This window comes from Zeugodacus cucurbitae, chromosome 6 (genome assembly GCF_028554725.1).
Source record: "Zeugodacus cucurbitae isolate PBARC_wt_2022May chromosome 6, idZeuCucr1.2, whole genome shotgun sequence".
NCBI classification, from domain to species: Eukaryota; Metazoa; Arthropoda; class Insecta; order Diptera; family Tephritidae; genus Zeugodacus; species Zeugodacus cucurbitae.
Window position 1 is genome coordinate 38,732,104 of NC_071671.1, and position 13,444 is coordinate 38,745,547.

At 33.5% G+C, this 13,444-nt stretch overlaps 3 protein-coding genes and 2 long non-coding RNA genes across 5 annotated transcripts; 3 read left to right on the forward strand and 2 right to left on the reverse strand.

Moving 5' to 3' along the window:
* Nucleotides 1–524: 524 nt before the first annotated feature.
* On the forward strand, nucleotides 525–2,072 carry LOC105219752 (decapping nuclease DXO homolog). Its single transcript, XM_029045292.2, has 4 exons — nucleotides 525–1,186; nucleotides 1,240–1,384; nucleotides 1,442–1,673; nucleotides 1,733–2,072. Exons 1-4 carry the CDS (start codon nucleotides 634–636, stop codon nucleotides 1,955–1,957), a joined length of 1,155 nt encoding a protein of 384 aa, XP_028901125.1. The 5' UTR covers nucleotides 525–633; the 3' UTR covers nucleotides 1,958–2,072.
* On the reverse strand, nucleotides 2,057–5,203 carry LOC105219753 (protein disulfide-isomerase A3). The gene is made up of 5 exons (XM_011196057.3): nucleotides 4,899–5,203; nucleotides 3,835–3,922; nucleotides 3,416–3,768; nucleotides 3,097–3,210; nucleotides 2,057–3,029 (listed from the first exon to the last, which is right to left on the reverse strand). Exons 1-5 carry the CDS (start codon nucleotides 5,039–5,041, stop codon nucleotides 2,264–2,266), a joined length of 1,464 nt encoding a protein of 487 aa, XP_011194359.1. The 5' UTR covers nucleotides 5,042–5,203; the 3' UTR covers nucleotides 2,057–2,263.
* Nucleotides 4,474–5,097, forward strand: LOC128922714 (uncharacterized). Its single transcript, XR_008471889.1, has 2 exons — nucleotides 4,474–4,636; nucleotides 4,720–5,097. It is a non-coding gene; the product is annotated as an uncharacterized LOC128922714 (long non-coding RNA).
* A 3,347-nt stretch (nucleotides 5,204–8,550) lies between the features above and the next one.
* Nucleotides 8,551–9,452, forward strand: LOC105219754 (proteasome assembly chaperone 2). The gene has a single exon (XM_054234192.1). It carries the CDS (start codon nucleotides 8,652–8,654, stop codon nucleotides 9,378–9,380), a length of 729 nt encoding a protein of 242 aa, XP_054090167.1. The 5' UTR covers nucleotides 8,551–8,651; the 3' UTR covers nucleotides 9,381–9,452.
* A 122-nt stretch (nucleotides 9,453–9,574) lies between these two features.
* Nucleotides 9,575–12,626, reverse strand: LOC128922713 (uncharacterized). The gene is made up of 2 exons (XR_008471888.1): nucleotides 11,376–12,626; nucleotides 9,575–9,943 (listed from the first exon to the last, which is right to left on the reverse strand). It is a non-coding gene; the product is annotated as an uncharacterized LOC128922713 (long non-coding RNA).
* Nucleotides 12,627–13,444: the final 818 nt, after the last annotated feature.

Sequence of the window (13,444 nt, forward strand, 5' to 3'; positions counted from 1 at the left end):
TACTCCTACTTCTGTGAAGTGCTACACATTCTAATAGCAGATGTAGGAGAGTTTCAGCTGTCAAGTCACAGAAGCGACACGATTAGGTGAACACTGCTTTGCATTGATAGAGTGTTGAGCCCACATTACATAGTTCAGCTTATCACGCAGTCTTTAACCAAGCGGGACTTTGTCTCTGGATATATTGCAGATAGGCGAACTCGGGCCATTGCCATGCCTATTAAGTTAACCGAAAAGCTATAAAGTTCTATAAATTCGTCAATAAAAAAGCTATAAAACGAAAAACGCTACGAGAAGTAGCGTGATCATAGGAAGACCAATTTTGCTAAAACAAACATCTTAACGGTAACAAATAGGTAACATGTTAGCTGATAATAACCCTTCTTGCAAAGAACGTATAATTAATAATAAAATTCCACCTGTAGAAACAAACAACTCGATCAGCTGACGCTCTCTTCTAAAACACATATGTGTTTTTTATGGTATTTTCGAAAACCACAAGCTGGCAACTATGTGCACATAAATATTAAATTGTTATACTCTGTTTATCTTTGATACTTTGTTGACTGTGTTTTCGCGAGTAATTTTAAAATTGACGTGAGGTAATTTGTTTCTTCTTAAAACTGCGAAAACATGTTTTCCAAGTCAAATGCTGGCTTGAGTGTGAGACCTAATCGTGGCGAAATTATACCTTTCCCTCATTTCGAAAAACCCAGGTCGATAGGATATTTTAGCATAGTAGGCGGAGTTTTGCGAGAATATGAGGCTAGTGCTCAACAACTACGTTACTACAGACCTCCATCATCTAAGAAATTTCCTCTTGATTTAAATGAAGGACTCAGATTAGCCATTAAAAAACCAGAAGCCGTACAAGAGGAGGGACTTGATCACTTATTTAAATTTATTTTTGATAATCGTGATCGGTTAACTAGGCCTTTGTTGGGTAGCGAACACAGAAAACGCCTTATCGCCGAATTTGTTTGCTGGCGAGGACTCTTACGATTATTGATGTGCACTCCATATGAATATCGAAGTGATTGGTCAATAGTTATAACACGATTCAATGGTACATTTTACCTTTGGAAACGTGACACGGACTATGATAAGATGCAGCGCGCTCAAGAGACGGAACAACAACGTACATTTGCTTCATGGGGTTTTAAATTTGAGCAATACTGTCTGACAGGTATGTATGTAGCCAAGCAGTAAGGGGGTAAAATCCAATAACTTTAATTTTAGAATCGCCATTTCTGGAGCCGGACACCAGTGCACCAGTTGATGAATGCAGCGAATTTTCTTGTGTTTTTTCAACAAAAATTGGCGGTCTGGATGTACTGTACGGTGCTGAAATGGATGGCGTTGTAAGTGAGCAACCGGTATTGCTGTAAGTAGCCTTTTTAATAAAGTTGTTCGTACGTGCATTATCTACATACGATTTTAGTGATGATAACCCAACATCTTTAGAAAATTTAAAATTTGTTGAAGTAAAAGTACGTCAAGGAAATCTGAACAGAAATCAAATGCAGTCTTACAAACGTCATAAAACTCGGAATTGGTGGTGCCAATCATTTTTGGTAGGTATTCAAGACATTTATATGGGCCTACGGAATGAGCGAGGACAAGTTGACCGCATCGAACATGTTGAAGTTCGCTCGCTACCAAAGCAAGGAATAGTAAGTATCAAGTATTAAATATTTAATTAAAGATTTTAAAAGCCTTTTATATTTATAAGAACCAATGGACACCAAATGTATGTGCAGCGTTTTTGATTGATTTCTTGAATTACGTAAAATCGCTAATGTCAGAAGTAAATTGTCCGTATACCGTTTATGACTTTTACTTCGACTCCAAACGCGGTACTATAACGTATGAATGCATAAGAGGAAAGAGCGAATATTCATTTCTTCCTGACTACTATATTGAGTTAATGAATCCAGCAAAGAAACAACCACAATAAAGGAAAACTTATTTGTTAGGCTTAAAGAGTATGTATATAAAAATTTATATATATGTGAATTGAATTCAAGTAAATATTTTTCATAAAAAATAAAACTAATTTTATATCATTCCTATCAGTATGTTTTATTCAAATAAAAAAGTTAATTTTATCACTATTTGTTAAACGCTTTATCGAAAGATTATAAATTTTCAAGCGTTACATATGCTGAACTTAACATGAGAATGTTTAATTTATGTAATGGAAATTTTTGAACTAGTCACCATTTTAAATATGCTCTCAGATTGATATTTCAACTGCATATACTTAAAGTTCTGTTTTCTTCGGCTTGCCACTACGGTCAAATCCATTGAGCTCTTCGGTAGCGTGTTTGGCGATGTACTTAATGAAGTCATCGGCCTCACGACCTTCATTGTAAGCGACGGGCTTGTCCTTCTCATTTTTGGGCAACCAGAAAAGTGTTGGGAATCCACGAACGTTGAACTCTGGTGGCACATCATTGGCAGTGGCATCCATTTTCACAAGTTCTACATCTTCATTTTGCAATTTCTCGGCAACTTCATCAAATATTGGTGCCAATTTCTTGCAATGTCCACACCAAGGTGCGTAAAATTCAACCAATGTATCTTTGTTGTTATTAATGACTACTTCATCGAAATTTTTCGCAACGGCAACTTTAACAGGGGCATTATTGTTTTCTGGAATGGGCTCCGATTTTACGTAGGGTTCCAGTTCACCATCAAGTAATTTTTCAACAAAGCCTCGCAAATTTTCAACGGAAAATTCTTCCTTCAGTGCATATTTGAGATTCTTTTCATCACGCGCTAAGATGACTGGCTTGTCTCCAACAAAATCATAACCATATTCATTAAGTTCATGTTGGAAATCATCCTTTGCGCTGATTGCGAATGTTGCTTTGTTAGTAAATTCCTTTGCCACTTTGAGAACACGATTACGCCAATAATTTGTGCCTTTAGGATTTTTCACATAGTCAACTGAATAGTATGCAACAATAAGTGGATTTTTAAAATCGCGAATGGTATCCTGTGTACGCTGTCCTACCAAACCATGACTGTAGGAAGAATTTTGAGTCACAATCAATTGTTTTTTAATAATTATAAATCCAATATACAACTCACAAATTCTGCTTCACGAATGTATCCAATTCAGACTCTGATGATCCTTCGAATTTTACATTTGCTTCCTCAAATTTGTTGGCCAAATGTGGTGCACGGATTAGCACAATCTTTTCACTGCACATTAAATATATAAAAGAAAAAGTTTAAATATTTCGTTTAAATCAAGGAAGTAGAAATAAATAAGTTTATTATTTACAAGATTTACAAAATATATACATTTTATTCAAAAGTTATATTAAGCATTAAGTTAGTCTTGAATGAGTCTTCTAAGTAAGATTAGTCTTCATTCTAGAATATTCTTTTTCGTGGTTTCACTTACGTTTCTCCGTATTTAGCAAGTACATCAGCGTCATTACTGTGACCAAAACGATACTTCTCTCTATTCTTATCGGCGAATTTGAGGAATAGCTTAGCAAGGGCTACATCTGGATCTTCGAAGAAGCCAAATATTGTGGTGTCCTTAGTATCGAGGAATTTGTTAAAATCAACAACAGATTTGATATTCCTTGAGGCTGGTCCAACTTGAGCTCTCATGTATTTTACAATACCATTTGCTTCGCGAGGGCCACTATAGTCCTGTGAAACTGAATCGCCACGGAAAATCTTAAGGGTCGGGTAGCCACTTACCGAGAATTTGCCGCAAGTTTCTTTACCAGCTTCTGTACAATCAACCTAAAGAATCGAGACTAAATATGAACCCGAAATAATATTGTTAAATTAGTTTTTCTCCAAACATACCTTTGCCAATGTAATTGGAGGCTCGTCACCCTTCATAATTTCTGCAGCTTTGGCATACTCGGGTTTCAATCTCTTGCAATGTCCACACCTAAAATTAATACAAAATATCAAACATGTACATATATTATCATCACTTCCTTAAAAAAAAAAATATATAAGCGCTTTCAAACAATAAAAAAATATCTTATCAGAAATTTTTAACATGTTTTAAAGTCTTTAGCTCAGTTAAAATTTAATGAAAGCCTTATCGCGACATGTACCTCTTATCGCTTTAAAATGTGGTACTTTTTTGTAATGAGATTCACAGTATGACATCTTTAGATCTTACTCTTAACACACCAAATTCGCTTCGCAGCTTTGTAAAGATATTGTTTGGTGTTAAAGGTATGAAAGCGACAACTTGTTAATTGGGTCGGATATAAATTTTAGCCTGTTCTCGTAACGTGGACGCAAATGATGTGGTGAACGAATAAAAAGATTCTCCTACAACATTAGCTTTCATATATAAATTATTTAGACCGATTTTTCTAAAGATGCTTTAGAAAAACCGGCAATATGGAAACCATTCACTCTTATATATTATTTTTATGTTTTCATTCCAATTATTACATTTATTTACATATGTCATAATTTCGATATTACAACAAATACAAATTCTATAAGCTGATTGGCAGATTTTTCTAAGTCGGGTTACGAATTTTTATACACCTTCATAAAAGCTAATAAATGGTCGTCAAACAAAAGAATCATGACACGCCCAAATTCTAAAATATTGCTTTAAGTGAATTAAATATACCATATAGTATGTATATTCTAATCCAAGTTTTCAAGTTCTAATCAATCAACGTGGCTTAAAATACACTTATTCTTTTTCATTTATTGAAGAAAGTCGGAGTGAGAGGAAACATATTTGGGAGCAAAAAAAAAAAAATGGCTTCCGATAACGATGACGTGTTATTATTATCTTGGCAGTTTAAATATCAAATATATATCAAATATATATCAAATATATATCAAATATATATCAAATATATATCCTATTATTTCTAAAACTAGTAACTTACCATGGTGCATAAAACATAACCAATGTAGTTTCATGTTGCTTTAACACAGAATTGAAATTGTCATCCGTCAAATCCAGCACATCTTGCTCAGCGCCAGCAACTAGTGCCACAGAAATGCAAAGAATCACTAGTAATCGATGCATTGCAAAACTTTTATAAACGGTCGCTAGTTTATAATAAATGGAATCACAACTTTTAATGAGTCTTGAATTTGCTTCTCCGACTTGGTAAAATAATACTTTTTTCTAATACGGTCAACCACAAAATCATCTACCGGCTTCGGATGATGAATGCAAATTAATTGATTTCTTTGGCTGTGTAGAGTTATCTATACATATCTACACATAAGGTGCTGCCATATAATCCTCTTTAAAGTATAAATCTAGATTTTAACGAAAATAAACTTTTCGTGGCATATCACAATTCGTAATTGTACTAAAACCCGTTTATTTTATTGTTTTAAAACCTTTTAACTGTAGTAACGTTAAGTAGTTTATTTGGAAAAGTTTACTTTTTACTTATATGGCAACTTCATTTTGATTGATTTGTGTTGGCCAGCCCTGATTGGCTGGAGCTTTGTAGAGAAATTTGTATTTATATTGCAAAATTACAATACAGTCGAACTTCCATAACTCGAACTTCTATAATTCGAAGATTTCCGAACACTAGAATGCCAATAGCGTTTAGAAGCCAAATTTCATACAAAGATGAAAAATCATAAAGCTATAAAATGTAGGTTTATACCCAGCCTTATTTATTTACTTCGCATAAAATGTATTCTGTAATTTTATTTGATGAATTTTGCTATTATTGGTTCTCGACGTCTATATCTCATGCCTTTGTTAGATGATTTATGCAATCCATAAGTGTTATATTATATTTTTTGTTCGCCTCCGTACAATATGGAGGGACTCTTTTAAAATTCTGCCTCGATGGTAAAATTTTAAATTTTGTATTATGTCCTGACCAAAAAGTTCGATTTATGGAAGGAAATTGGTATGAAAGTTGCCTCTTCAAAAGTTCGAGTTATGGAGAACTTCGAGTTATAGAAATTCGAGTTAGGGAAGGAAATTTGTATGAAATTTGGCCTCTAAACGCTATTGCCAATTCAAGTGTTCGAGTTATGGAGATCTTCGAGTTATAGAAGTTCGAGTTATGGAAGTTACACTGTAATATATCTTAAACAAGTACACTATTTGGTAAATTTACGATACATTAATTTAAATAGTTTTAACAAATCGTTAATTTCTACTTTCCAAGTGAAAAATGCTCCCTACTGTATTTATTATTAATCTTATTTGATTATTATGTATCTACAAGAATATCAAAATAAAAGTGTAGGGTTGGAGATATGGATATGATGGATAAATAGTAGGAACGTGAAACCGATGCAAATACATAGTATCGACCGGCACCGTGGTGGATTAATTCGTATTTTTTTTTATTTTAAGAATTAAAAAAATACTCCCGATATGTGATCTATAAGTTAAAATTTGCAATTATGTATTTCCGAAACTCGAGAAATAATAATAATAACGAACATCAAAAAGTGAACATGGAATTACTAAGGTAACACCCTTACGTGAACGACGTAATGTAAAGCTTGCTTGCTCCAAGGAATGTATGCTAACACGTTTTCGTTTTGGGTAGTCTGGCAGCTATAGGCATTGTCAGTGCGCGGACTTCTACTACATAGCAGTCTTTTAGAGCTTATACCATATCTACCACAGCTTGAAAATTTTTACTTTCAAGTTTTTAACTTAATTTGTTTTCGTTTATAATTACAAGTTGGTAAAAAATATATCCAATTTATTGCAAACTGAAATAATTTTTTTTAGTTGAAATAGTAAAACCGTTTATTTTAAATCAAATGTTGTATAAGAACGAAGTAATTTTTCAATTTAATTTTGTATATATTACAAGCAATAGATACATTCCAAATTTTTTTGAGGATTGTACCGCTCATAAATATATAAATATACTATAGTACCGCAGAAAAGCCAATTTTTTTGAGGATTGTACCGCTCATAAATATATAAATATACTATAGTACCGCAGAAAAGCCAAGGTTCGCCGGTACCTGATATGCAGGGTAAGAAAGCGGCTTGCTGTGCGCTGTTCTGAAGTATTTCAAAACTTTCATTTGTGCATTGTGTATATTTTTTATACTCTCGCAACAAAAGTTGCTACGAGAGTATTATAGTTTTGTTCACCTAACGGTTGTTTGTAACACCTAAAACTAAAAGAGTTAGATATAGAGTCATATATACCAAAGTGATCAGGGTGACGAGTAGATTTGAAATCCGGATGTCTGTCCGTCCGTCCGTCTGTCCGTCCGTGCAAGCTGTAACTTGAGTAAAAGATATCTTGACGAAACTTGGCACAAATATTCCTTTGCACCATAAGAAGATCATGTTCGAAAATGGGCGGAAGCGGACCATTGCCACGCCCACAAAATGGCGAAAACCAAAAACACATAAAGTGTCATAACTAAGCCATAAATGAAGATATAAAAGTAAAATTTGGAATAAAGGATCTCACTAGGAGGGGACATATTTGAATGTAATTTTTTTGGGGAAGTGGGCGTGGCCCCGCCCACAAATCGGTTATTTGTATTTAACTCGCCAACTAATAAAGCTATATAAACCAAACTTTCTGCAGTCGGTTCTCTTACATATCCCACCACACAGCATGAAAATAGTTAAAATCGGATAATAACCACGCCCACCTCCCATACAAAGGTTAGGTTGAAAATTACTAAAAGTGGGTTAACTAACTAACGAAAAACGTCAGAAACACTAAATTTTGCAGAAGAAATAGCAGAAGGAAGCTGTACTCAGATTTTTTTACAAAATGGAAAATGGGCATGGCATCGTCCACTTATGGGTCAAAAACCATATCTCAGGAACTACTCGACCGATTTGAATGAAATTCGGTATATAATATTTTCTTGACACCCTGATGACACGTGTGGAAAATAGATGAAATCGGTTCACAACCACGACAACTTCACATGTAACTCAATTTTGAAATCCATCTTATTCCTTCACTTTATAATGTAAACATAAGGAACCAATGAAGATAACAGAATAAAACTTTACACAGTTAGTGCATATCATCTCTGGCTTCACTTGTGAAAAAATTGTCGAAAACGGACCATAACTTTTCAAGGCCCCAGATATCGAACATGTTGAACTCAGCCCCTAAGGATACATTTTAACCGAAAATATGGGTAAATCTCTCAGATATCTAAATTTAATTCAGAGGAAATTGTTTTCTTCTAATTGTGTGTCTCTGTTCCAAAAATTATTAAAATCGGGTCATAACATTTCCATATACCTCATTGTAGGTTTTTCAAAAGTATCTTCTCCTAGCACCCATTTACCTAATTATAAGTTTTTCAAAAATACGGTGAGCTTTATTGCGCATATATGTATTGGTTAAATTTCTTCAATAAATTGCGAGAGTATAAAATGTTCGGTTGCACCCGAACTTAGCCTTTCCTTACTTGTTTTTTACTACAAATTTAGCATTTTGCCATAAAGAAACAATTATCAAAATATGAAGTTATTATGACAAGCAATGCAATTAAAGCTTTTAAAAGATAAGACAATATATAAGATATAAAAGTGTTGTGGCATCTCTAAAAAATTGTTTTTCAATTTTAACAAATCGAACATACCTGCATTACTATCATTTTTGAAGTTGATTTAATTGTCGAAATATATTTGTGGAATTGTTATTATTTTAAATATGCTGCAATTGAAGAATAGAGACTCCTTGAACCTGGAAGGGTACACGGTAATAATACCTAGTATATGTGTGGGAAATGCAGCACAGCTAGCTTGCGATTTATTGATAGCATCGAAAAAAATGAGTCGTGTGGGAAATCTCATGCATCCAGCATTGATTCCTATTTTTGGGCCGTCAGCTTATCAACATGATCCACAAGAAAGAGTCGCTGCTTGTGAAATACATGAATGTACTGACAATAAATTGGTCGTTTTACAATTTCGAACTCCTCTGATATCCCGTCATTCACAGAGTCTACATAATTACCTAGCGGAGCTAGTTCGTCCTGCTGAAAGGGTGATAATACTCAGTGCAAGCTTCGGTTTTGAGAAACGTGAAATCGGTACTTCTCCATATGAATTCTGTGTTTCTGATAGCTTTCGCGAGAATCATAAAACTCAATTATCTAATGTAAAATGGATGGAATTTAAAGGAGATACAGTGTTTGGGGGAGGCAACGGCTTACAACTGTTCCGCTTATTAGAAGAGAACAAAGTGCCCGTAATGTTGTTATTTCGTTATGTTCTGGAAGGCGATAATTCGACGGATGCTACACTTATAATCCGGGAACTAAACGATTTATGTTCAACCTTTTTGCAACTAGAAGAAGAGAATAAAACAATAAAGCTAATTATTCCAGTGTCATGGAAATTACTATTTGGAAACGATGTAACTTCTTTAATTTTTTAGTCTTCAATATTATTAATTTGTATTTTAATAAAAGGTGTGTTGAAAACTATCACGGATTATAAATCATTAAAATTGTTTTGTATAATGGCGACATTATATTTTACCGATTACTTTGGCGGTCGGGGTTTGACAACGAATTCCGGGTGAAAGAGGAGGCTCTCCAGAGGAGGAATATATGTAAATATTGTTGATCGGACTTAGTTTTTGAAATATTTGTATTTAAAAGTCAAAATTTTTCTATAAGTAACACACAGTATTTCACACACTTTAACGCAATTTTATCACATTTTTCACTTCACATATTCAAAACTTACACTATTAACATTCAAATTTATTTGAAAATAAATAAATTACTTATTTTAAAAATCACTTAACACACTAATAGCTGAAAAGGTTTATGTGTTTACAATTATGTGGAACTCCTTTCCGCGCTTTGAAAAAATAACCATGGTCGAGCCCAAACCAGGGCTGTCCGAAGTTTTTTCGGGTAGAACTCCTTTTTGCGAAATTCCTCATATATGGTACCCACAATGTGGCAGCGCTCCGTCCGCAACGGGTAAATCCTGGAAATCATTAGAGTGAAAAGTGATTTTTAAAATAAGTAATTTTTACTTAAAAAACTTTAAATAAATGTTAGCATTGTAATTTCAAATATTTGAAGTGAAAAAGGTGTATAATATGTTAAAGTGCATGAAATTGCTTGTTGAAAATTTTTGATTATTTGATCTTTAAAGTCGAATATCTCGTAAACTAGGCGTCTGCGGTACCCGTATATTTTTTAATCAGGAGGGCCTCCTCTTTCCAACGGTACTTTCAGATCGCGGCGCCAAAGAAATCGGAATTGTGCCCTTTAGTGTCATAAGTTATTCATGAAACGTTTTGGAAAGTGATGTAATTTTGACCGATTTCATATATAATGGGCTAAGGCATACATAAAAAGTAGGGCTAAGTTTGGGTAACCGAACATTATGTACTCTTGCAATTGCATGGCTCAAATGTATATAATTATTTTTAGGTATTGTACTGTTTCCACAAAATTGGATTATGACAACATACAACAAGCGGCATAAAAACCATTAGAATAATACATATAGGGTAATTCCCGGACCAATTTCACCTATTTTCAGAACCAAACTACACTGTATCTAATTTTATACGTTCACTTCAGATTTCAGAGATGTCTCACATATTAACCGATAAAGTTATATAAACTCTACCGAAAAAGCATTTTATTAAATTTACTTATGAATGTTCTTCAAATGTTCTCTCCAATTCTGGATAAAGTTAAAAACACGTGCAATAATTTAAAATGAAAAGTTAATGAAATCTGTGTATATATTTTGCACCTTTTATCACTAAAAATAAAATTTGTATAGGTACGTAATGTACCTAATGTACGTAATGTTTGAATAATGAAAAATTAGGCGATTTTGGTAATTTTTTAAAAGAAAGTACTCGATTGATTGCTTCGAAGTTTTTTGCACATAATTATATTTTCAACTATATTAATTTTTTTTTTCAAAAATATTGAAATTATTGCTGTCTTCGGAGGTGCTAAAAAAAGTTCCCCAACTACTGACATGATACCGGCCGAATAAGTGATGTATCAAAAATTATCAAAATTCTGAAAAAAAATTTCGTTTTTTTTTCGTAAAAATAAGGTAGTTTTTTAATTTGTTCAACAAATCAAAATTGACAGTTTTCAACAAATCAGAAAGATCGTAGGCCATTGTGTAGTAAATATATTCAAGAAATGTCGTTTCGAGAAAAACACGTTTAAAGTTTCGACAATAGCTGCTAATACCTGCGAGCGGTCGCTCTTTAGAACGCTGTCATTCAAAAACTATTCGAGATACGACCTTTCCGCTTTCGCTTGAAAGTATAATCTATCGAATAAGCAAAAAATGAAAAAAAAATTTATTTTTTGAAAACGTCACATTGGTATAGCCCCTTAAGCATTTAAATCAAGGTTTTTTGTGTTCGATATATTCTTACTTTGAGAAATATTCAATATATTTTTCGTGAATACTGACGGTAAGTCACCACTGCTCGAAAAATAAAAATTATTTCCATGGCAACTAATTTTGCACATATGTATTAACCAAAAGATTAATAGGGTACCTACACCACACAAAAGCATTGTACAAAACGAGACTTGTGCAAGTCAATATTGTGCGAATTACTACACAATAAAACTGCGCAAAAATTATTTTGAAGTAGGCGTTCCTCGCGTAAATATGTGCTCGGATTGCGAATGTGCTTTGTATATTTTGATAACGAATTTTAAAACTCAATTTTTTTGATTCGATTTTGTACTTCAACTCCGACCTATAGTTAGTTCGAAAAGTTTGATTTTCATAACAAACAAAAGACTCCGTCCACAATGTTTTATACTTTTCTGTGGTATTTGACATTATTCGCAGTAGTATGTTCACATCACAGTGCCAAAACTGAACTGAAATTTGCGCTGTTATCGCCATACGTCACACAAATTCATTGTGCAATAGTTCAGACTTGTGTAAAATATCAAACTGATTTTGATTTTAGCACAACAACTGCGCAATTTTGCACAAATACCCCCATACGCCACACAAACAAGACCCCTTTCACACGGTCAATTTTTGTCGCGGCAATTCTTAGTTTTATAGGAGAGGGGGCGACGAGGAGAGGAGAATCGCGCCGAGTCTGCTGTGTTCAGGCAACACGCTTTGTGTTACTTAATGAAATATATTTTTTTGCTTGGAAACGATGCGTACAAGAAGTTGAGAAAATTATATGAAAGAGAATGACAGAAAAACCCGAACAGAGTTGTCGAACAAGAATTGCTCGTGTGAACGCAAGGGGCGACAGCAAAAGAGAATCGCCCGAGAATTAGCAACAAAAGTTGCCCGTGTGAAAGTGGACCAACCGAGACAAGTCTGTTATTGTGCAATGATTTTGTGTGGTGTAGGGGCCCTATAACCTAAGGCTTCAATATTTATCGTGATATTTGTTTTGCGATCTATATTGGATATTGATGGATTGCGAGTGAATACCGACTGATACACGTTCAATATATATTACATTAATATTTATACGATGCTAATAGTGTTTTCAAAAGAAAAAATATGTTTACTTTTTCGAAAATTTTTTTTTTAAATGTCGGAAGAAAACCGAAGAAAATCATGTTTTGCTCTTGTTCTTGCCTCCACAGCAATTCATTATATGCATTTATTATTCATTGTCAATTTCTTACTGTTCCGAATTGTAAATAAAACTTGATTTCAGATTTTTAGTACAATTATAGTATATGTAAGCGCATGAGATCAGCTAGATGGATAGATAGTTTTTCAGTAGAAGGGTCGTTTCATTCAGTACGCATAAATTCATTGTTTTGTTTCAATTAAATATAAGGTATTTTTTGAGGGTCGAAGCAGTAAATTTCCGTTTATTTCCGAAAAAAATAGTTTTATCATCCACGCTACAAAATAATTCACAATGGTATGTGAATGCCATAGAAAGAACATTGCCTTTCGATTACACTACCATTATTTGCATCCCTAATTTGGAGTCCCTGTAAACAACTGGAATACCGGAAATTTATTCCCAGAATTGCACAATAAGGTCTGTAAATTTTCCAAGGGAAAATGTATCAAACTCACTGTTGCTATCGATTGCCCACCTTTTACGGGCGATAGTTCGCCACAATACAATAGCATTCATTTAGATTTTGCTTGTAAATATTATTTATCTTCCTCTGTGAAATGAAATAATGATTGGTTGAATATGTTATTTGTTACATATGTATGTCTGTTATGTAGTTCTTAAGCTTTCACAGAAGGTATGCGTTTTAGTATTCTTACAAATATATCTATCATTAGAGGTGAATAATTAATATTTTTTTTTATGACGCCTAAATTAAGCAAAGATCTTCAATAGTCTTGTTTAATTTGTTCTACCGCCTACCAAACATTTAAATTCGCCTCCTTTAAATGTCTTTACTCATAAATATTTTTTTTATTATGTAATTTGTAATTTATTAAACAAAAATTGGGCCTCCTATAAATATTATATAAAGTTATAAT

What these genes read in the sequence shown, in the direction of transcription:
- LOC105219752 (XM_029045292.2), top strand. Translation starts at nt 634, where the DNA reads ATGTTTTCCAAGTCAAATGCTGGCTTGAGTGTGAGACCTAATCGTGGC. An exon ending in TGAGCAATACTGTCTGACAG is followed by an intron (nt 1,187 to 1,239) that starts GTATGTATGTAG and finishes CTTTAATTTTAG; the next exon opens with AATCGCCATTTCTGGAGCCG. An exon ending in CGCTACCAAAGCAAGGAATA is followed by an intron (nt 1,674 to 1,732) that starts GTAAGTATCAAG and finishes TATATTTATAAG; the next exon opens with AACCAATGGACACCAAATGT.
- LOC105219753 (XM_011196057.3), bottom strand. Translation starts at nt 5,041, where the DNA reads ATGCATCGATTACTAGTGATTCTTTGCATTTCTGTGGCACTAGTTGCT. An exon ending in CTCCAATTACATTGGCAAAG is followed by an intron (nt 3,769 to 3,834) that starts GTATGTTTGGAG and finishes TCGATTCTTTAG; the next exon opens with GTTGATTGTACAGAAGCTGG. An exon ending in ACATTCGTGAAGCAGAATTT is followed by an intron (nt 3,030 to 3,096) that starts GTGAGTTGTATA and finishes TTCTTCCTACAG; the next exon opens with TCATGGTTTGGTAGGACAGC.
- LOC105219754 (XM_054234192.1), top strand. Translation starts at nt 8,652, where the DNA reads ATGCTGCAATTGAAGAATAGAGACTCCTTGAACCTGGAAGGGTACACG.